Source organism: Trachemys scripta, chromosome 1, assembly GCF_013100865.1.
Source record: "Trachemys scripta elegans isolate TJP31775 chromosome 1, CAS_Tse_1.0, whole genome shotgun sequence".
NCBI lineage: Eukaryota > Metazoa > Chordata > Testudines > Emydidae > Trachemys > Trachemys scripta.
The window spans coordinates 248774737-248797795 of record NC_048298.1 but is presented as its reverse complement, the minus strand read 5'-3'; the positions used below and the strand labels follow the sequence as shown (position 1 = coordinate 248797795).

Genomic DNA, 23059 nt, shown 5'->3' with positions numbered 1-23059 from the left:
CACCCACTACGCCATTTGCTGCTGTTTGAATTCAGCTCAGGACCTAACACCATCCAATCTTCCCCCTCGATCTCCCCCCACTCCACTCCCGCCCTAATATTCCTATAATACCAGTTGATTACTATATCCACGCTCTCTTTAATGTACGATCCGGGTTTCTCTTCAGCTTCACAATAAGTGACACATGCACCGCGAAACCAACGTGTGAGGAGAGCTCTGGGTGCAGAGGGCTATTGACAGGAATACTGCCAGGAGACAAAGCTGGAGTATAGTGGAATCAAGCGCAGCCTTAATTAACACCATCTTAAAGAGTCCAATAGGCACCGACGACAAAGTTGAAGAAAGACTTTAAGGCTGAGTGCCCCTCGACAAGCTCTTTTTTCCCCTCGTGTCATTCAATATTTAATGCACTGTGCTTGTAATGCTACTACTGGTGCTCCTTTCTCAGCGAGTACATTATTTTTTCACGGTGCCCATAGCCAGGGAAAGCCCTTTAGGCAAAGAAAATCAAAATGTTTGTTGTTTTGGATGACTTATAACTCTTGTTTAACACAAGCACTTGCAAGGAAGTATAACAGGCGCAGCCTCCAAAGCAAACAACGGCATCCTTGTGACAGAGCCCAGCACAAAAAGCACATTGTGCTATGGACGATTCCTTTTCTCTGGGGCTAGATGGGTGCCTGTAGGAGAGGGAACGCCACGATGCCATTTTACTTTTGAACGATTGTTTTTGAGTTATGCCATGTGGTCAAAAGGAGCGAAGGGGAGGCTGTTGCCAAGCTCCTAAGACAAACGAGTTGCCTTTCATTGAGCTACCCCGGCGCTCCTCTACAACGAGGTTTAAATGTCACCTCCATGTTTTTAATGGACACAGGGCTTCAGGGGCGACCCTTCAAAGCGCCTTCAGAATAAACCACCCTTATTAAATATGGCTCTGCCTGGGAAAATCACTTGGCAGAAAAAGGGGGTCGGGGTGGGGAGCACAGAGAGCGCCTTGCGAGAGACCATGTGGCGTTCCTCTTGCTGCACTCCGGGTTGGGATGGAGAGAAAGCTGTGTCCCATTTTGAGTGTGTGTGTGTGTTTTGTTGAGGGAGGGGTCTGGTGTGTATGGAGGGAGGGGTATGTGTGTGCGCGCAGAGCGGGGGGGGGGGAAGTTGTAATACAACCTCCTTTTCCTCCCCCCATTCCCAACACACACACCCCAAAAAAGAAATTGAGTGAAAGGTTGGGGTGTTTTCCTCCTGACTTCTTTTTGTCCTTAGGAGAGTGGCGTCTGCAAGTCTGAGCTGGGAAGTTACTGATTTGCAGGCTGCATGTTAAGGCAGCCCATGTAAGTAATTTCTACGGGCATCCCAGCAAAGGAGAACAAATCGTTGACAAAGGCGAGCCCTTTCAATTCAGCAGCGTCGTTAGGGCAACCAAAAAGTATTCCTCCTATAATAAGTTCCACTTCAAAGGATTTCTCATTCAACGGTGACTGCTTCGCACTTTTATTAAGTCCGGGCTTTTTCACTCGGAGGAATCATCTGTTTGGTTATTTTTCATCGTGTTTATTTTTCACCATTCACACAGTACTTGTATTAAATAAACAAAGAACAATCGCTCTGCAAATAAAAGTGCTTAGGTGGGGGGAGGTGAGAGGAGCTAGGGATGGCGCTTTCTTTCCATTTGTTTGTTTGTTTATTTATTTAAGCCGGCCATGATTGTGAAGGGCCTAAAAAAGAATGGGACGGAAGCCAAAAAATATGAGAGGTTCTGATGAAGTGAAAATTGACTGAACTAACACGGCATGAAACTAAAGGTCAATGCAACTGTATCTTAATAGAGTGTCTCGAATCGAGGTGGACTGTTTTCAATGCAGCCTGCTTTTGCTGTCCTCATTGCCATAGCAATCCTAGCGCTCCATGTTGATGTACCATAAAAGCAGTAGTTTGAATTTCAAAGACCCTGCCTTTGAACTTCTCCCTGCCTGATTAGGCACTTGCGTTGTGTGTGAATATGTGGCTGTGAGTGTGTTTGTGTGTGTGTGTGTGTGTGTTCATGTCAGTGTGGGGGGTGTGAGGCGCTCAGCTTCTCCAGTAATGGGGTCGGGGGCGTATAAGTAGCTAGGTGGACAGATAGGAAGAGGTGGGTTTGGAATTAGTTGGAATGTGTGTGGAAGCGATAAACCGATCGTGTGGCTGAGTAGGATTGTAGCAATTTTTGTGTGTTGACGCGTGTGTTTCCTGGAATACTCTCTTGCCTTCTTTCGAGGGAGTACCTGAAGTATTTTCCTTGAGACAATAGCAGGCCATGTTTCCAAGTGTATTTACAGCGACTTGTCTTAATAGTCCTATGTACACAATGTGTAAAGAAAGCACTGGCCATTTCTCCCCTGAAAACAAAGCCATATTCTTCCACCAAACTGGCTGTGGATGAAGTGACAGTGCTACACATGTACGTGAGTCTGTAAAAACTATACCTCATTGCCAATACTGCTACTATGTTGTACGTGGTTCTCAAAGGCACCCGCCCCTATAGTGTCTTGACACGTAATTTCCCATACTCAAGAATTTTCGAATTCTGTTAGTTTGGTATCACTGCTTTACCCCTCAAAGAACTGAACAACCTCTGCAAATAATAATGTGTGGTGAAATGTCTCACAGTTCTTAATACAAAGGTAGATGATTTAAACAGTGTTTGTTAGGAACACGTTTTGCCTAGAAAAGATGAAGTCTTTGATGATGGCCAACTTAGTGTCAATAAGTGGCTTTCTTTGAGACATATTCAGATGGGAACGTCTTGCTTGCCAATTGCCATAGAAATCTTAACACACCATGAAGATTGTCCAAGCGCCAAGCCTTCCGTTCTGGGCTAAATTACTTTGAAGTGGCGCAGGACGTGCACTGGTCAATTTTAACTCTATACACTGGACAGAGAACACTAGGAGTGGGAGATTGTGCGTTTTAAAGCAGAAAATAAGAAGGGGAAACTTGTTTTATACTCTCTATACAAGATTCTGCTCATTGTCAGATATCTTTTATCTTTTATATTTCCCATGAATGATTCATGTCTTGGTGGCTTTGTGTTGCCCTCCTTTTCACGAGAAACTTCATTAGAGAGCTATAAGTTTTCCCATTGATTGGAGCGCTCATTTATGAGTGTTTTTCTGCTTCGTATGTTGGTTATTGTCATTCTGCTTGAAACAACTCTTTGCAACCTGTTTCACCTTTACCACATTTAACAAAACTGACTTTAAAAAAACACTATAACCTTTTGGTGAAACTGTTATTGACATTTTGACCAGTCATTTTCAAGTGTTGGGACATCACATTCAAAATTCCTGAACTAGCTTTAAAAAATAAATAAAAACAGAGAGAAAAATCTTCAATAATACTTACGTACAGATATAATAGTTTTATCTAGGTTTTTTCTATAGTAGCTTTCACTCAGTTTTCATTTTCTGCACAGAAACTCATTGATATATAGTGATGTATTTTATGCAGTTTGCGAGAAGTTTCTTTGACGTAATCCCATAACATTATATAATATGTATAATATATAAATATATTAAATATAATGTTATGAGAATATTTATATCGTCCAGCATAATTCACTGTAACACAATTTTTATGCCAGGATAGCTAATAATTAAACCATTCGATACTCTGCATGCATTATTTGTCATGAGTGCCGGAAAGGTCCAGCAAGCTATAACAAAATAAATATTAGTATTTAACTACTGGAATTGTCCATTTTGACTAGCTGTCATTAGAATTTTGATTAGCTATCATTGCAGAAGCGAGATGTAACATAGCATATAATCAGCTATCTATCTATCTATTGTGTCTCTGCACGTAAAGATATTCGTAGAATGTCTCATTGTTTCATTATTAGGAGCCAAATCCTGTAATTCTCCTCGCGATTAGCCCGGTTGGCTTCAGTGGGAAACTACTCAGGAGAGTAAATATAGCAGAAATTGATTATGAAGAATGGATATATATATAGTTAGAACCTCCCAGTATATACACATATTTGTTGACTGAAAATCAACTCTAAATAACAAAAAGAAACATTCTTTACTTATATTTTTGTTGGAAATAATCACAGTATCTCACATGACCAAGAACAATATCATAACGATTGATATTATTGTTCTTCACTGGTGTGCTATGACCTGAGGTACAAAAGTATCTATCTATCTATCTACTGTTTGGTCTCCAGCTCTCTCTCATCTATCAGTAAAGCACATGCAATCCATAGAAAGAATATTTTTATTTTTTTGCTTGATGATCATTCTTGCTTTCTTATGCTCGGGTTTACAGAGATGACGGGCGTTTTTATTTAGGAGGTATCATGTGTCATAAAATTTATGGGCAGGTGTGTGACCTTATGTGTGGCATAGTACATAAAAATAGTAGTATATCCCTCAGTTTCATATTTTAAAACCCCTGTAATGTAGTAATGTATAGTGCAATCTATTGTTGAAAATTTGTATAAATTAAACAATTCGTTATAAATCAGTAAGAAAATTATTTCTAACAAGATATTACATAAATTACCCTTAAAAAGTCCATACCTTACGTTATCATTTTCTATTTATTTGAATGGGCTTTGAAAGTGAAAAAAGCAAATAAAATAAACTTTAAAAATTATTTTCTATTCAAGTTTTCTTGTTGTTTTTAAGGAATGTCTGTATCTTTAAATTCACCATAACAATATGAAGACAACGTTTAAAGGCTTCCAGATTGACAGCACCATGCACTGTACTAATAATATAATATCTCTATAAACTATATATATCATCACCAACACACTGCACAGAAGACATGCAGGAAGAGCTTGTTTTCACATTACATTGTTCATTCAAGTAAGCTGAAAAATATAATGATTTTTTTAAACAAATCACGGAATCATAAACAACAATCTATCACCAAAATTAATAATATAATTCTTTGGTGTGTTCTGTACTCTTCCAGAAAAGGATGATGTCCGAAAATAAATTAATTCAACTGTACAAAATAATAGCAGTCACATACAAGTTATTAACAATGACAAGACTACATCAACCAGTCACAGCACACAAAACAAATTTCTACAAACCCTGTGGGAGGGGAGGCTACCTGTTTATGTATTCAGGGTCTCTGAGGATAAATTAGTGCTCTTTAGTTTATTTGTATGATGTTTATGATGGACTAACATTTTGCATGGGAAATGTGTCGTACCAACCGCAAATAAATTGACTCAGAGTTATCGTCATAGTTCCCTGACCTTTTTCTTTAATAGCTTGACAGCTATGCCAAAGGTCATGCACTCATCATTTTTTTTTTTGCTCTAACTACAACCTTTTTAAATTTTAATATTTGTGACAATTGTTTTTCTCTTTTAATGTAACTGACCACTATACGTGGTCATTTGAGGATTGCATGGGAGGGGGAGAATGAATACAATCGTGGTTTTAGATGTTGAAAAAAATAAAGCATTTTCAAATGAGTATCCACAATGGTATAAAAGGAGATTGATCGGTCTAAAATATCAGCTTTCACAACAGTGTCACAGCTTCTCATACTTGAAGATTTTTAAGTAATAATGGCTCTGATGTCCAAAGCACTTTTGACCTAACAACAAACTCTACTACACACATGGTCTGACATAGCAAGATGCAGGAGCTTCTCTTTTAAACAAACTTTGCTAAAGGGAACAGAATTCACTTTTGAATTTTGTGTGCTATATTAAAAAAAATCACAGTATCACAGTTGTCAGATAGCAGCGGTTTTCTTTTATTCTCCATTTTAGTCTCAGGACTCATAACAATACAAATTTGTGGAGAAATGTTAAGAGAAATGCTGCATCTTTTTTTTTTCTTTTTAAAAAAACATTTTCACATTGTATACAGCTAAGGGATAAGGAAACAAGCCTAGGTATAAAATATCAGATTTAGGTGAAACCTAAGGACTCAGAATAAAAAGCAAAAATTACAAAAGATCTGAACTGAAAGAGGAAAAAAACATTTTTTTAATATGTAACCAGTCCAAGATTTGTTGGAAATTCAGCAGGTGGTGGTGGTTTACAATTAAGAGGCCATTGCGGAATTGGGGTCTACTCAAGCTGTTAAGAAGACCCCAGAATGATCTCTAAAGTATTTAAGAGCCACTCCAGTAAATGGAGAGACCCTATCAGCTTGCAGGCTACATAATGAACACTCTTCCTCTCTCTCTCTTTTAGAACTATTGCATTGGCAGTGTATAATCTTGATGAACAGATCTGTCCATTGAGCTCCCTTGGCATCTTCCCCATACCTGCAAACATGCAACTTGGTTCACTGAGATAGTCCAGCTTGGTATTTTCATTTATTATTTTTTATAAAAGGGTCCAAGTGTCTTAATTAAATTAGTTAAGTGTACAAACACCATAGGGTTTTATATACTGAATAAATAGCGGTGATTCAACATGATGGCAATTCTATGCCATCCATTTCTTTCAAGCTTTGTGTCATTACAGTTCAGGAGAATGGTCCAAGTACTCCCAAGTCAGAAACTTGTTGTTGTTTTTCTTCTAATGGTTAGTTCTGGTATCAGAGTTTCTATAAGCCTCTTCATCTTCAGATTCAGAGGATGTTACATTGCTGGAAGGTGTATGAAGGTTATTAGAAGCCCCACTGGCCTGACAGACGTACCACTCATTGAGGTTGGTGACCTGAGGGGAAAGATTGGCAGAACGGCCCCTGGCTGAGTCCTGGGCAGGGGACAGGGGAGCACCTAGGGGGGTTCCTGCAGACTGATAACCGTGAGATCCAGGTGTAGGAGAAAGTGGTGGAGACTTGCAGTGTATCTTCATGTGTTTTCTTAAAGAGCTGGGATGCGTGTAAGATTTATCACAGCCTCTGACTTTGCAGTAATATGGCTTATCACTCGTGTGGACGTGAGAGTGTTTCTTTCTGTCACTGCTATTGGCAAACTTCCTGTCGCAGCCATCAAATTCGCATTTAAAAGGCTTCTCTCCTACAAGTGAAAACATTAATAATTATCTTCTGGGGGAGAAATCCTAAATCTTGGTCACTTAATTTTCAGGTCAGAGCTATGATTAGTTTAAAAACAAACAACAACAGCACTAAGTGGAACATTTCACAGCTCTTATAAAACACGGTCCCCATGGAAAAATTCACTGCAAATCGTTTCTGTGCTTGTCATTAGGAGACTCGTGATATGGTTGGGAAATAAGGTTATACCTGCCGGAGAGTTCAGACTGCACTGGTGTCAAATGAATAATATTTTGTAAACTGTGAAATGTTAACTATGATTTTCAAAAAGATTCAGACAGAACCATGAAGTGTCTACTTTTTCCATGCACAAATTCTCTTGCAAATGAAAAATTTAAATGATGCATTAACAAACAAAACTACCCCCATCAATACATTTGTCATCTAGGGGTGGCTTTCTCTATAGACTGGCACATCTTGTCCTAATCCTTTCACAATGGTTTATAGTATATGGAGAATCTTCCCTTTTCGGAAATAAAAATAACACCTATTTAAGCACATAACCATAACATCGGATTTTTGCAGGCCATACTTTAAATGTAGACCAATATCTATCAACCTTTATTCACAATCTGCACGTTAGTGAGCATAATATACTGTAATAGCAATAGACAGTAATAATGACAACAGTGGACTGCTATTACGGTATCTATTTACCTGAGGCTAATTTGTGTCTAAAAATCTATAGCAAATCTATTTTAATAGCTTTACGCATTGCTTAACAGTTAAAGTGGTTGTGAAAATCAGCCTCAGGCCTTTTTGTCTGGCATACCTTTAAGTTCCACCGGGTCCTGTAATACAATACTTTGGTTCATGTGTATTTTGTTACATATAGCTGTGCTCCAGATAAACTCTTTCCCATAGTTCTTGAATCAGGGATGTGTAAATGCCTATTATTGAGATAACAGGGAAAAATGTGCCATATCATTTTATTGCAAATGTAATATAATTTAGAAGAGTAACTTTTTTTCTCTGTCATATTACACGTGAATCTGATATATCTAAAATGCATAACACCATTACTGCAAACATTTATTTAAAATGATGAAGTTTTATGCCAGATTATGTCTGACGCAAACTTTCATATATATTTTGTTCAACATTTTCAAAAATAACAATGTACTCTAGCCCCCGCAGTGGAAGCACTTCGAGTTTTATTGAAGAAAACCTTGTTAGTCACTACTTTTTGTATAATTATATAATCTTACAATAAAATATTAATTGAAAACAAGCACACTTTTGATAACTGTCGTCTTTTTTTTTTTTTTTTGCTAATGCTATGCAAACATTTCTTTCTATATTCTAATTCCAAATCAAGTTATTCAGTTTGAAATCGTTCAGATACATTTGCACTTAGTCACAACTATCAGCAAATATTTAGCTCCACACAAAACAAACACTATTATCTCTCTCCTACCCCAGAAATTACGTTGATTAAGAAAACCAATCTGGTCCTTTTTAAATGCAGTTTTCGTATACACATAAGCGCTCGCGCACTCACACTTCTCACTGAAAAGGATTTCACAACATAGATGAAGTCACTTTATCTGTTCATTTTATCTGAAAAATAGCGTATCTATTTGAAAATTTCGCTACATCTGTATTGTTTTACAAAAATATTAGGTTTACATAGCCGATTGTAATGTGCACTCCGGATATTCTTAAGGAAAGCTATTTGACAGATAAACTGATTTGTACTATTTGCATCAGACACAGGGATAGTTATTAAAATTGGTTCCATCAGTGTTTCAAAAAAAGAAAATGGTTCTTTCAAGGACACCTAGATTGCAGTGATCAAATATATTTGGTACTCTGACGGAGACTTTACGTCAGAGTTTAACCATTTGCAGATTGTTCCGGTTTAACATTGCTAGATGAAAAGGATTTGAAGGTACACAAGTGCATCTTTGCAAAGTTCTTCCCGTGCACAAAAACACAGTTGTGAAAACATTTGTTTATTTATTGCCAAAGAGTGATAATGCTAAACACTTTCCTGTTGAGGGTTCACAGTTTTAAGCCATATGTTCCATTAACATTATGAAGCAAACATCTTCAGGGATCAATAAAATATTTTGTTTGAGATAATGGATTAGTTACGCGTTACAGTCTTAAACTATTAGACCGAAATAGTTTGGGATCATATTGTCCAGTGCAGCTTAAGAAGGGGGGGGGGGAACAATTAAAATTATAGACATATTTCTCCTGTCTGGGGGCCTATAAGAAACACACAAAATCCACTAATAATGAAACATAAAATTACTCTGGTTATTTTAAACAATGACACTAAGAATGGATAATTAGTAAATCCTTAGCGCACTTTGACTGTACATTGTTGAATTAGATCTAAGTGGTAAACACAAGGCTACGGTAATTATCTGATCTTTTCATTTGACTTTCAGATTTGGGTCTTTAAAACAAGTAAATCTTCTGTGCAGACATGTGTTTGCACGTTATGAGATGGTCCTGGCAAAGAGCAGCCCGGGCCGAGTGGCCTAAAATAACCCCTTCCACCTTCCCTGGGCCGGGCTGTCAGCAGGCTGGAGGGAAGATTTTCTTTCTCTGCTGCAGCCCAGAAGGGGCAGTTTGTCTGTTGCATCCTCCTTCCTTTCTCGAAGGCTGCTGGTTTGCAATGGCCTCCCCGGTGGCTTCTGTGTATGTGTGTCAGTGTGTCTCTGATATCAGTCTCTCTCTCTCTCTGTGCCACTGTTCGGTGTGTGCCAGTATCTGAGCTTCTCGCACGCGCTCTCTGTCTCCGTATCTCTGTGTGTGCGGATCGGTATCCGTCTGTATCTCGGTGTGTGTTTTTAGGGTGTATTTATTTATATCGATCTCTCCGTGTGTCTCTCTCCCCGTGTAAGTGTATTTTAGTGTGTATTTATTTATATCGATCTCTGTGTGTCTTTGTATCCGTGTATATTTATTTACAGCTGCGTGCCACTCGGTATCTATAGAGATCAGTCTCTCTGTGTCTCTTTGTGTGGATTTACTTCTGTACGCGTGTGTGAGAGCTGCTGTACCTCACTGTGCATCTCTGTGGACTGAAGTGCACAGAGATCAGTGATCGTGCGTGTTTCCCACTCTGCGGGTGTGTCTCCGTAAGTTTCTACAGCTGCATTTGGATGTCTCTCTGCTCTGCATTGGAGGCCACTATCCAGAGAAGCTGCGAGGGCCAAGGCCCAGCCGCCTCTTTCTCCAGCCGTGGCCCGCTCCCCATCCGCTGCGGACCATCGGACCAGAAAGAGAAGGCGCCTCATCCTTGGGCTCAACTGCCAGGGAGAGCTGACACCGAAAATCGCCCCTTGCTTTGTAAACAGGATGCCAGAGTGGGAATTAAACCCAGCGGAACCCAGCCGGTCCTGACAGCAGCGACAAGGTTCAAGTCCCCAAACTCTGTTTCTAGCGGCGGTGTATTTTGTGCACTGTCGAATGTTACTCCAGCTGCTCCCACACGGGAAAAGTTGAGAGCAGCGGTAGGAAAGGGAATGCGCTTCCCGAGTCATAAATCTGAGCTCCCTTTTAATTGCAAAAGGGGAAACGTGCTCTGTGGGCCGCCCTTTGTTGTTGTTTAGGGTTTCTTTTTACAAAGATAAATGAATAAGCCTGCTCCGCTCTCTCTCCCTGCCTCCCCAACCGCACTCCAACCTTCTGCTCACTGCACTGGAAATACGAGAAGGCTCCCAAGCTGCAAATCATATTTTTAGGATTTGGCACCATTCCCTTTTAATATGCAGGAGCCATCTCCACCGCCTTGCGCTGTGACAGGGACAAGGAGCTGTAAGTGTCGGGTTTAAGTTTTGTTTTCCAAATCATCGCGACAGATGGATACAGATACATTTCAAAAACATGGTAGGGAAACAAGGATTCTCGGAAATGCCTCCAGCATTTCACTCTGTCCGCAATGCCATTAACAAAAAGCTGTCAGCCTGCCTGCAGCAGCAATCCTTCCTGGCTCGGAACTGAACAGCCAGGGCTGGGTGTCCTCATCTCTCTGCGCGTACATCTGGGCTCTTGTCTGACATATTCTGTAGATAAAATCTATAATCCTTTCAGCCATGGGCCATTTGGCTTTACATTGAAACAACACGTTGCATGTTGTCCGCTTTTCTCTTTGCAGCAACACACAATAAATCAAGAAAGCAATTATGTAAACTCCATTTCCTTAACTATCCTCCAAGGAATAATATTTGTCTACAACTATCAATCCCAACTTCGTTCATTTTTCTCAGAGGTTTTTGTTTTGTTTTGGGGTGTTTTTTTGAGGGGTGGGGAGTTAACCTAAACCAAAATGTCTATTTGTAAACCAACACAAGTCCTATAAACAAAACTCTAGTGAGGGATCCAGGCTGACTGGGGATTTCCCTACAAGTGAAGTGTGCCTTTTTCTCCATGTTTAACTTAGACATCTTAAAATCACAACTTGCGCTGTGAAGAGGCTGCTTTGAAGTTTCCTCCTCAAAACAACAATAAGAAACTTCTTTACACACACACACACACCCAAAACCACACCAAATGTTACTCATCTTGGAACCTTTAAACGATCAGCATTTAACCAGTGAAACTCCCTATAGCTCAAGTCTTTTCACTGCCCCTAGCAAACACGTTTGCTTAATTTAAAGAGGAACTGCGCCCCCCTGGGCCCCCACCTTCCCACTTCAAATGAAACTTTGCCTGGGACAACCCTCCCATGCGACGTTCGGTTGAAACCCTGCCTGGGACAAGCTCCCCTCCTCCCTCCAGAAGCGCAGACGCGGAAACACCACCCGGGATTTTCGGGTGGGGTGGGATTTGGTCTGCAGTGGGAGATCCCCGCTCCTCATATTCCACGAGGGAAAGCGGGGCCTGGCGAGACTGGCCTTGGTCTTCACCTCCTCCTTCCTGGCGTTTCCTGTTTCCCAGGCCCGGCCTAATTTCCTAGCTCTAGGTGTTTATCGGCTTGAATTTTCTGCTGCGGGTCTAGGGATTGGCTGTGCGGTTGTGTGTGTGCGCGAGAGACTGTGTGTGTGTGAGAGAGAGAGAGAGAGCGACTCTGTGTGTGTGTGTGTGTGTGTGTGTGTGAACGCGCCCTGGGTGCTCCTGAATTACTTATTCATGAAAAAAAGTCACATGTTTGAATGGCCGCGTGATGAGAGGAGGAGAAGAAAACAACCCCACGGAGGGAGCGAGGCAGAGGGAGCGGGGGAAATACCCACCTGTATGAGTGCGCTTGTGAATCTTGAGGTTCTCGGAGCGGGCGAAGACCTTGCCGCAGCCCGGGAAGGGGCAAGGGAAGGGCTTCTCCCCGGTGTGCACGCGGATGTGGTTGATCAGTTTGTACTTGGCCTTGAAAGGTTTCCCTTCCCGGGGACACTCCTCCCAGTAGCACACGTGGCTGCTCTGCTCCGGCCCGCCGACGTGCTCCACGGTGACATGGTTCACCAGCTCGTGCATGGTGCTGAAAGTTTTCGAGCAAGGCTTCCCGGCGGCGCTGGGCGGCGGCTCCTGCTCCAGCCACTTGCAGATGAGCTCCTGCTTGATGGGCTGCCGCATGTACCGGAGGAAGGCCGCCGCCGCCGCCCCCGGGTGGTGGTGGGGGGCCGGGTGGTGCCCGTGGCTGGCGGCCGCCAGGTTGACGTTCAAGCCCAGGGAGCCGTAGCCGTGCAGCGAGGAGGCGGCCCCGTAGGGCTCAGCCCGGCCGTACAGCTCCGCGGCCGCCAGCCCCAGGCGCATCTGGCCGTTCAGCGGGTGGTGGCCTCCGGGGGCCGGCTGCTCGTGCAGCGCCGGGAAGACCGCGTGGGCCGCGGCCCCGTCCGACGGGCCGTAGGTGCCGGCGGCGGAGATGAACACGCCGTGGTGGGGGTGCGGGTGGGGGGAGCTGGCCGCGGGGTGCGGCTCCCCCAGCGCCCCGTGCATGGCCGCGCCGGGCAGCTCCCTCCGCAGGATGAAGTCCCTGGCGCTGCTGGTGCCGGCGCTGCTGGCGGCGTAGCCCGGGTGGGGAGCCGGGGGAGCCGCGCCGGCCGGGTAGCTGCTGACCGCGGCGGCGGCGCCGCTCTGGGCCGCCGGCGAGGCAAAGGCGGCCGCTGTCTGCGCCTCGGGATGCTGCGAGGGGCTGAGTTTGAGGACGCTCGCTTGGGCCATGTGCTCGGGTCCGAATGGCGTGAGGGCCACGCCGGGGTCACTCCCCATCTCCCCAGGGTGGAGGTGAGCGGCGGGGTGGGAGTGGACGTGGTGGCTCCCCAGCCCCGGGAAGCCTGTCATATTCTGATGAGGATGGGGCTGAGCCGCTGCCAAATCCGCTAATCTCAGTGTCGGGTTCCTCTTGCTCAAAGGGGGCTCCATAACTACACAATCCAGCCCATCTACACTCACTGTTGTTATTTTTTTCCCTCTGCCCGCCTTCAAAAACATGTATATATTAAGCGGCTCTTTAACTTCTTTTGTCTCCGCTCCTAACTCCGCTTATTCCTTTCCCCACTCTGTCCTCCAGCGATTGGCAGAGCGCTCACCACATTTGAGCGGCACAGTGGGAACTAGAGTTTGGAAATGGCACTGGTGGGATTGGAGGGAGCCGAGTGATTGGCAGAGGCCAGGGCAGCGCGATTGGCTCCCTTTCAGGCCGGCTGCTCAGCGGGGACCCGCCCTTACGCGCTCTCCCCCTCTGGTTTCTTTCCCAAAGTTGGGCTGGCCGAAAGTGAGCGCTGAACCTGTGAGTGCCAGCCGGCGTGCCAAAGCCAAGCGTCTCATGCCGGCTACTCGCCTTGTAGAAATAAGGCCCTGGGATCAAACACGCTCTCACACACACTTACTCAATCACGGGACACTGGGCTTCCCAGCCATCCTGGGAAAGAGATTTTACAACTTAAACACACACACACACCCTTATGGCTCGTTCAGCTCCCTCAGCAACGTGCTTCTGTGTTTATTTTCAGGCTGCAGGCATTTTTACTCCTGTGTTCTTCTGTTCAGCACAACTCTGCCAATTGGAACAGTTATTCAGGCAACTGTTGAAAGAAGCCAAGCCATTCGTTGAATAGGAGGAGATTGTTAAATTCCGGGGAAATAATGTCTTGATGCAGCACTGGAAGACAAAACTTACACTCTAAGTACTGATTACAGAATAAAGCACAGTATTTAAGACATTAACTGCAGAAGCAGCACAAATTACAACTGTAATTTCTTCCATTAATAAAATAAAATAAAATAAAAGGCATGTTGCACATGGTAGAAGCGAGTTTTGGAAGGTTCTGCTCAACGTGTATTCTCGAGCTTTATATAGAGATATAGAACACTTACTATTCACAATCAGGCAAAATAACTGCGCTGTATATCTCTCAGGTAAAGTGGCTGGAATGATACAAGCGGATCTGAGAATCTTTTCACTTACATATGGCACTACAAAGAACCCACAATCAGCATATTTTATAGAAAACGCTAGATCGGTCCCTTCATTTCTCACCATTTCAGTAAAACTCACAAATACGTTAAGAGTCTATGCAAAAAATAGCTGATGAAGTCATCAGATAATAAAATAATGTTACGTCTTAGTTTTTCCTTTAGGGCATTAAAAGTTTGATAGAATGGATACATTACATGATGCTTGTTCTTAAAATTTAAAAGCCTCCGACCTTCTGAACTTTGTGCTGTATACAATCTGTGAAACCTTCTAAAGAGAAGCTATTAATTGTTTGTTCTTATCGATTTTTATAACCAGGTGCACAACAGTCGAAGAAAACATTGAAAGTTTCCTTTAGGTTGAAACGTTGTGGCTCTGATACGTAATTTGGCCGAGATGGCAAACATTTTTATACTGATCCTCGAAAGTGAAGCGAAGTTGAGACATTTTCGCTTCTAGGGTATCCGTTAACTTGTTCTTAATAAATTATAAAGTGATAAGACTATCCTTTGAACACGAAAGGTTGATGTCCCTATTTTGGTGTGCTACAAGGAAAGCTATGCTGAATTCTTCTGCAAAACAAATAAAATATAGAAGTTACTGTCTTCTAAAGCAGCCAGATATAAAATAGCAAGAACTAGTATGACTGTTATAGTTGGTGCTAAAGTTGGTGTACATTCTGTACTCCATCTAATTTGCTTTCTTTAGTGACGTGTCCCTGCGGAAGCTAAGTGCAATGAAGTGGTCATTAGAGACAGAAATCAAATAAACGAAAACCCTGCACGTAACCTTCCGTTTTCTGTACATGTACAAGTAAGAAACTCTCCTTTTGAACGTTATGAGAGAAAACTTTGAACTGGGGATCACATGAGAACTGTCATCTTAGTTCAGAGTATCCCCATCTAACCAGTGCTACTGACAAAAGTGTTATCGATTAGGTAATAATTCGGGTTATTTTGCTTGTTTATTTTTCACACGTGTTTAAGAAAATCCTGTGGTGCTTCTGCGAGTCCCGCTTGAGGGTGGATATGGCGAGCGCAATTTGGACCATAATGACTTCAGAAACACAAGGGTTCACTTTACATTTCACTACATCAGACTGGGGCTTGCGCAGCGCACCGTGGTGTAGCTTTGTTTCATTCACCTGCCAAAAATGTTTGAAACCTGCTCCAAAAACAAGCTTCAGCCCTTTCCTGAAGATCTTTTGGGATTTTAGTCAGGTTAGAAGAACAGTACAAAAATAAACAACCCCTTGCTTTTAAAATGGGCTGCTTGGTGCTTTTATTATGCAATAAAACCTTTTCTCTTCAAAATGGCTTTTTACAAAAATTCTAAGCACTTTGTTTTATTGAATTACTGAGATTTAATGGTGTAATGGGTGAATGCATGGAGGACAAGCTGTAAACGTGAATAATAGTATCGCAGCTATGCGGTATCTTGTACACGCCTCCTTGTACAACTCTTGTTAAACACAGCATGATATGTATCTGTCATCGATTTAATATGTCTTAATTCAAATATATCTCCCTGATCAATTTCATTTTATGGGGACTGTAAAATAAAGAAAATATTTTATGGTTAAACAATAGTCAGAAAAACGCCGACAGACAAGAAAGACGTTTACATGATCACATGAAAATTCGTCAACCTCTGAGTAAACATAAACCATGGAAAATGTAGGCGACTGCTCAGGTACTTTGATTTTGGACGCTGGAATTTAAAAAAAAAATTCAAACCAAAGACATTACCATCCAGGACTACTAATATGATTTCATATTAGGCCTAAATTGTCCTAAAGATACATATTGTGCTATATTTATGTATATGAGTACACAGAAAATCGCAGACACAGGATGTTTGTGGGTATGCACATATACATACACACGCATAGCTGCATCTCCAGAGAGTTTTAGAAACCCAACAGGCCCTTTAAACTCTGGTGAATAGTGAATCACTAGTACAATATAAATGCTACAAATAAACGCTCAGGTGACAGTTTAAAAAAGTCAAAATTAACTCTATTAAGTCTTGAAGCATTTTTTAAAGATTCCACTTCAAAATATATAATTATCTTGGCTTTTTTATGTTTGCTTTAAATATTTTGTTGATAGTTGCATTATGTAAATATATGCTAATGAACACGAGCATCATTTATAAACTGTCGCCTTTAATGCACGTCTTATTGATATTTAGGGAAAAGAGAACAATATTTTATAACATATAAACCTTCTGGGGAACAATTAACATTCAAGCTTTTCTCAACAAGTCCTTAAAACCTGTTAGTAGACCAAAACTAAAGTAGATTACCCTTCCCCCCACGTACAATTAGATTACTTTTTAGCAAAACAGTCAACAAGACACCCCAAAACTTTCTTCAGCGCCAGACTTGGTTAAACCACTGCAAGTTTTATACACACGCAGTGGTGTGTCTGTCAGGGCGGCCCCACGTTCTTACAAGGTGCTCCCCTGCTCCATTACCTCGCGCCTTGTAAGGCTGTATTCACAGAGACTCCAGCATAACGCTTGATTGCACGCCCTTAATTATTGAACAGATACAAGTTTCTTTCCGATGGATGTAGGTAATTAATAAACGATAAAGGAAGTGAACAGGACGGCTTCCTGGCAGCTTTGCTTTGTTTGTAGTTTTGTTCTTGATCTAAGGGAAAAGACGTACAGAATGGAAAATCCATGTTTATTGCAACGCAAATTACCCTATCGTCAGTCAGGCGTGGTTTATGCCAGGTTTACTTTCTGACAGGCAAGATATTGAAAATGCGACAGAGTGTATCTGCGAGGGGAGACTAAGATTGGAAATGGTTTCAAGTATTAATTCTATGGTAAGCTTTTCACACTAATAATGGTGGAGTCCTCAGAGTTCAAGCCTGATGCACCAATGGCCTCAAAACTCTTATCAGAAAACATGTGTGTGCAGAAAGAGTCACAACACTATTATGGGTGAAGTATATGGGTAATAATTATTTGATACCAACAGAACAAGTGGAAAGAACCCCGCCAAACACACAGGTGATAATAAATGGAAAGTATTTGTTGACGTGGAGATTATCCATGCGCTCACACATACCCTGTTTCACATCCCATCAAGTTCCCCAAATTCAGATAGCAGACTAAAAGAAGCCAAGATATGATTTGTTTGTACATTATACCTACGATGACATATTTATACATGACAGGCCCTTCTGTTTCTTTCAGAACAGAGTTCTCTTTACACACGCCTTTTTATTATTAAATGTTCTATTGGGTGGTATTGCAAGTTAGTGAAAATGCGATCAAACCGATTGGTCTCTGTTGCTACAGAATGGATGTACTATATACGTGTGGAATGCACAGTACAGTCCATCAGTGAAAGGACTCTATTAGCAATGATTTCTAGAAGTACAACTTCTTTGGTTACCACAAAAGAGTATGGAACATAGAGGATTTACTTTTGGTCACACTGCAGTGCGAGGGTTTAAGATTAAACGTCATATATTCTTGCATAAATACATGGTAGTGAAATGACCTAAAGGTAAAAAAGCAGCAGACTTTGGGATTCTAGATTTTTTCCCTTGATGCAGTGTTCAACTGGATATAGTTTACACATGCTGTGTCTCTTTTAAACTTCAGCTGTTAACAATAAACGCCAACTTTCCATGGCCTCTTTTAATATATCCAAATGAAGGTAGAATCATCATGATGGTACAATACAAATTGAGTGTATTTAATTGAATAGTATCCACTTAGTCCTAAATGCTTTTGTGACAAAGGACTGATGATATTGTTTGAAAAATCAAGAGAATTTATAATATAAACATATTGTGAATGAACTACAATGATATTTTTAAAATATATTTTTATATGGCAACAAAACTTGAAAAGCAATAATTTTCAATACACTACCAGTTAGTAAAATCATGTCATAGTTCTAATAGTCTGATTTATTCCCTAAAACTTTTTTTTAAATAGTAAATAGTGTTTTACATGGCACCGTGTTTATTAAAATTAGTTCAAAATTTGGCGTATTTTTCTCTATATCTGAACGTCAACGTTTGAAGAAGCTGTTGAGATAAATCAAATGGTGACATTTTGACGGCTTTACTTGTATAAGCAATATGGTTACCATATGGCATTGTTATTTATGAATGACAGCATAAATTGTATTACAAAGTCTATCGCAATAATAGTGCAGTTTATTGGAAAGCTGCTCTGCTGTCACTAGCATTTATAAGGCAACCTCCATATGAAAAAGGTATGTCAGTCAAATTACATATTCATGTTTAACATCTTGCTTTTAGTGTTTTCGGTGTTTTTATTTTTACGGTTATAAAAATACTCCTAGTCTGGTAGGGAATTCAGAGTGCCTCCTGTGACAACATAAATCTGCAGTGTGATGCAGTAGCACAATAACAACTGTAAAAATACTGTCCAAGTATTCGCTGTTACTTGGCCGATTTTTCATCCCTTAAAAAAATCCACTGTACTCTGCATCACTAAATCACTGGCAAATTCATTTTTATATAGGAACTTTTTATAAGTACAACTGAGAGAACAATAAATTTTAATGGTATGAAAGAAAGGTGCTCCTTTGTAGGTTCCCTATACGTTGTAGTGGGTTTTAAGAAATGGCATTTAAAAGTTACAACTTTGGCTGAGATTTTCATTATTTCCCTTTTCTTTTACATTACACTTCTATTAAACTCTGACAAAGAACTTTTGTTCCAAAGTGTGTTTTACAGAGGGAGGCTACAACACAACACATGTGGTCTTCACGGGTCATAGGTCGAACGGCCTAGAAGTGGCTAAGATCGGCAAAATCAAAGGTAACCTGCAACTTAATATCCTGTTGATGATCTTGTTGAATTTATGAGTGTCTGTGATACAGACAACGGTGCAAGTGATTCTGTTAAATTGCTCTGTTCTTTTCAGGTTAAACAGAGCATCATCCCCCTCTCTACGCTCCTTCTCTTCCCTCCATAAGGAAACAAAGCTTGGATTTTGTACTGAATGGTGCGCATCTTATCTCTACTTTAAATCTTTAATTTCATTTTTCTTAACCCTAATATATATGCATTTAAATAGACGGTGCAAGCACGCTTTGAAATTCATCTTCACATAACCATACATTCTATGCACATGTCCATATCAACTTTTATAATACAACTAGTCGACAGTTCCCAATGTAAACAACAATCTAGTGGGGGGAAAATCTAGCGGAGTTTACATTCTAATACTCAACTGTCCTCTTGAACGTTGATTCCTAGGAAGAGGAAGATTATAAAAGACGAAGACAATACCCGAAGTTAGGAAAAATCCCTTGCTATCACACCCTATCTGCATAAGCAATCGGTAATAGTAAGAGCAGTGTAGTTTTAAAGAGAAATACGTAAAACTTACAAACAGGGAAATGTGAAGCGGCTGTTTGTTCTGCGGGTCTGACACCACTGCACTGCGGTCACCTCCGCAAGCCTGTTGAAAAACTTATTTCACTGAAACAGTTTAGAAGGGAGTTTGACTGGCCGCTGTCTTCCCTCTAAAGAATGAGCTTAAGTCTGCATTTCTGGCAATGGCCCTGAAAGCGATTGCAGGTTTTTTTTTCCCCTCTCTCTGTCTTTTTCCCTTTTCACCCTGTGACATGGGGGAAAGAGGTTTTGCGGTTCGTAGAGAAATAAAGCACTTCTTAGAGGGGACGGCGACATGACTTTGAACTTGGATCAGCTCCTCTGTTTCCTGCAGAGAGAGTAGAACTGGAGCCCTGAAAGAATAGCAAAGAGAGTCCAGCCTGCGGGGTCTCCGGCTGGAATTAACGAATTCTCCCCAAACTGTCCCAATGCCGCCGCCTGAAGCCACAGAGCCAGCATATAGCAGCAGGGTGATCTGGAAATGGGAAAGAAAGAAAGAAAGAAAGAAAGAAAGAAAGAAAGAAAGAAAGAAAGAAAGAAAGAAAGAGGTAGGCATTTGAATATGTTAACATTGTTTTACTAGGAAATATGTTTAACACAATATTTTTCTCTGACATGTTTGGGGGCTCTTCCTTTCTTAGATGCAGAATCTTCCTTTAAACTCTTCTGCTGAAAAGTGGTCTAGATAAGTAAGTATATGTGGCTATCAGTGTTTATGATTATTCGGTTTTCCGGAGGCAGACACTGTAGATGACTATAACCTCCAAGTTGTGCTCTATCTCCCTAGCTCTGATTCAAGGGGCATCCCTCAAATCCTCTTTTCTGAAGCGTTGTAGGGAAAGGACAATACAATCTGTTTGCTGTCTGGCCATATAGGTTGTAGGGTCAATACAAGGACAGCAAATGCATGAATTCTGCAGTCTGGAAAGAGAACTTTGGGGAGCAGCACTCCCACGTAGAAAGACATGACCAAGGAACGGCTTGGAAGAAGGGCTCGGGGCTTTAGCTAACAGAGGGGTATGTCTAGATACATTTGGAGTTTGTGGGTTTTAACGATAATTTTAGATTAGAAGGAATTCCTGTTATTCATAAAGGAACCCCTCGCGTTTTACGAAGAGTAATAAACCCAGCGATATTTTGATGTTTCAGCTTGTTCCAAGGCAGGCTTTTAATTGTTTTTAACTATTTGGTGGAGAGGGGAAATACTAATTTAACCAAATCCAGGGAGAAAAGCTGTTTGCAATGTTGTTTTGATTTCACATATCGTTAGACACTGTCGTATCATCTATCATCTATCTATCTAACTATCTATCAGCAGAGCATTATAAAAGCCCCCCTCCCTCCCACGCAAAGTCCACTTGTATTTGGTGCAGTACACAATAACGTGAGGAGTGACAGGAATGTCGCTGGTAAGAGTATTTATTCCGCCTCTTTAAAAAAAAACACTACATTTTGGGTTGATTCTCTCTGGTGAGCACAGAGATGATTAGAGTGTAAACGTCAGGTTGAGTGCAGAAAGGTCAGTATTACAAATATTATATTTTTTAAAGCGCCTTGTTTATTGGATACTGGCCCCAACATGATTATTTTCCAGCCACTGCAAAACAAACCCAACCAGGGGCCAGCCATGTATTTAGTGGAGGGGGAGGGGAAGCGGACTTGTTCGGTGTGTAGAGTGTGCTGCTTTTTATTATTATTTATTGTTATTATTATTCCTGCCCTCTAATAATACGGTTTTCAAACAACAACAGCAAGTTTTGTTGTTGCGGTTATTGTTAGAAATTAGAAAGGAACCATCAAGCCCTATAGCCCCTGCTCTGCAATGCACATGCATAGGCAGTCTGAGCTCTCCGCTCTATACAAGTGGTTTAAAACACCAAATAGCTGTTTGGTGTTTTTCTCTCTCTTCCCTCCCCCGACGAAATAGCACCGTTATCAATAGTGTATTTGATTTTTCTCTGTCCCTTTCGATTATTTGGCGGATTTGCTTTTGGAGCAGAGGAGAGAAAAGGGGGAGGGGAGCGGCAGTATTGGCAGGTCCCCCCTCCCCAGTTCATGTTTTAAGCGCCTTGTTTTGCTTGTTTGTTTCCCCCAAGAAGGAAGGCTGGAACGGGCAGAGGCAGGCTGGCTCTGGCGGCTCCCCTGCTCCTTCCCCCGATCGCTTCCCCAGCAAACAGAAACAGCGAAAAAGGGGTTTCAATAAACCCCCCGTTTCCAGCCTCGCTCGCACTTGGTGGCTGGAGCTGCGGCAGCCCCACTCTGCCTCACCCTGTGGCCGAGCTCGGGGGTGGGGTTGTGCTGGGGGAGGGGGGGACAGAGCCCGGCGCTGCTGCTGCTGCTGCTCGCTGCCGCCGCCCAGCCTTGGTGCCGGAGGGGGAGGCGGGAAGGACCCGAAGAAGCTCGAGTCGCTATTAGCCGCTCTTAGGGGGACGCCAGGATTGATGAGGCCAGTTTGACCAATGAGCTGGCGCCTGGAGAATGACCGGGCTGCTGTTAAAGGGGGCGTTTGAAGAGGAGCTGCCAGTCCAGTCAGAGAGTAAGAGAGAGAGGCTGGGAGAAGGGGGGTGGGGAGGGGAAAAAAATAAAAGCAGCAGCGGCGGTGCCCACCGAAATAAACAGAGGCGGAGAGACACGGGAGGAAAATAAAACCCCGCATTGAGGGAGCAGCCAGGCGCAGGAGGAGAAGGGCTCACTTCCCCCAGCCTGCTCCAGAGAGGCTTGATCATCTGCAGGGGCTGCGTGTCCTGCTGCTGAGCCCCCCCGCTCGGCTCGGAGACCCAGAGAGGGGATCACTTTTTTTTTATTGTTATTGTTTTTAATCCGCATCTCCCCCCTTCTCCTCCTCTCCCCTCCCCTCCCACCATCACCCCCCCCCACCCAACTTAAAGAAAGAGAGGAGGCTACAGAGAGAGGACAGAGACGCGTCTGATTCCTTCATCTGTGGGAATTCGTTCCTGCGAGTTTACTACGTGAGACACATCTAATGCCCAGCCGAGAAGAAGAGGAATAAAAAGAGAGGGGGGGAGGGGACACCCCAGCCGCAGCCGCAGGAGGAGAGGGGGGGGAAGCCAGCGAGGTGTGGGGGAGCAGGGAGGCATAAAAGGGGCCAGCGCTTCTGGGGGTGCGGGGCTCAGGGCGGAGGTTGGCGGCAGTGACATTTCCTTGGCAGGGTGTGAGTGAGTGTGTGTGTGTGTATTGAAGGGAAAGGCAACGCGATTGTCCCCCCCTCCCTCCTTCCCTCCCCCCTGCTCCCCCTCCTCTGCCCTGCCCGCCCG

The 23059-nt window shown here is 42.4% G+C and overlaps 1 protein-coding gene across 1 annotated transcript; it reads right to left on the bottom strand.

Annotated features, from left to right (window-relative positions):
• Positions 1–4225: 4225 nt before the first annotated feature.
• ZIC5 (Zic family member 5) lies at positions 4226–13490 on the bottom strand. The gene is made up of 2 exons (XM_034758213.1): positions 12209–13490; positions 4226–6981 (listed from the first exon to the last, which is right to left on the bottom strand). The coding sequence occupies exons 1-2, from the start codon at positions 13401–13403 to the stop codon at positions 6536–6538; spliced, it is 1641 nt and encodes a 546-aa protein (XP_034614104.1). The 5' UTR covers positions 13404–13490; the 3' UTR covers positions 4226–6535.
• Positions 13491–23059: the final 9569 nt, after the last annotated feature.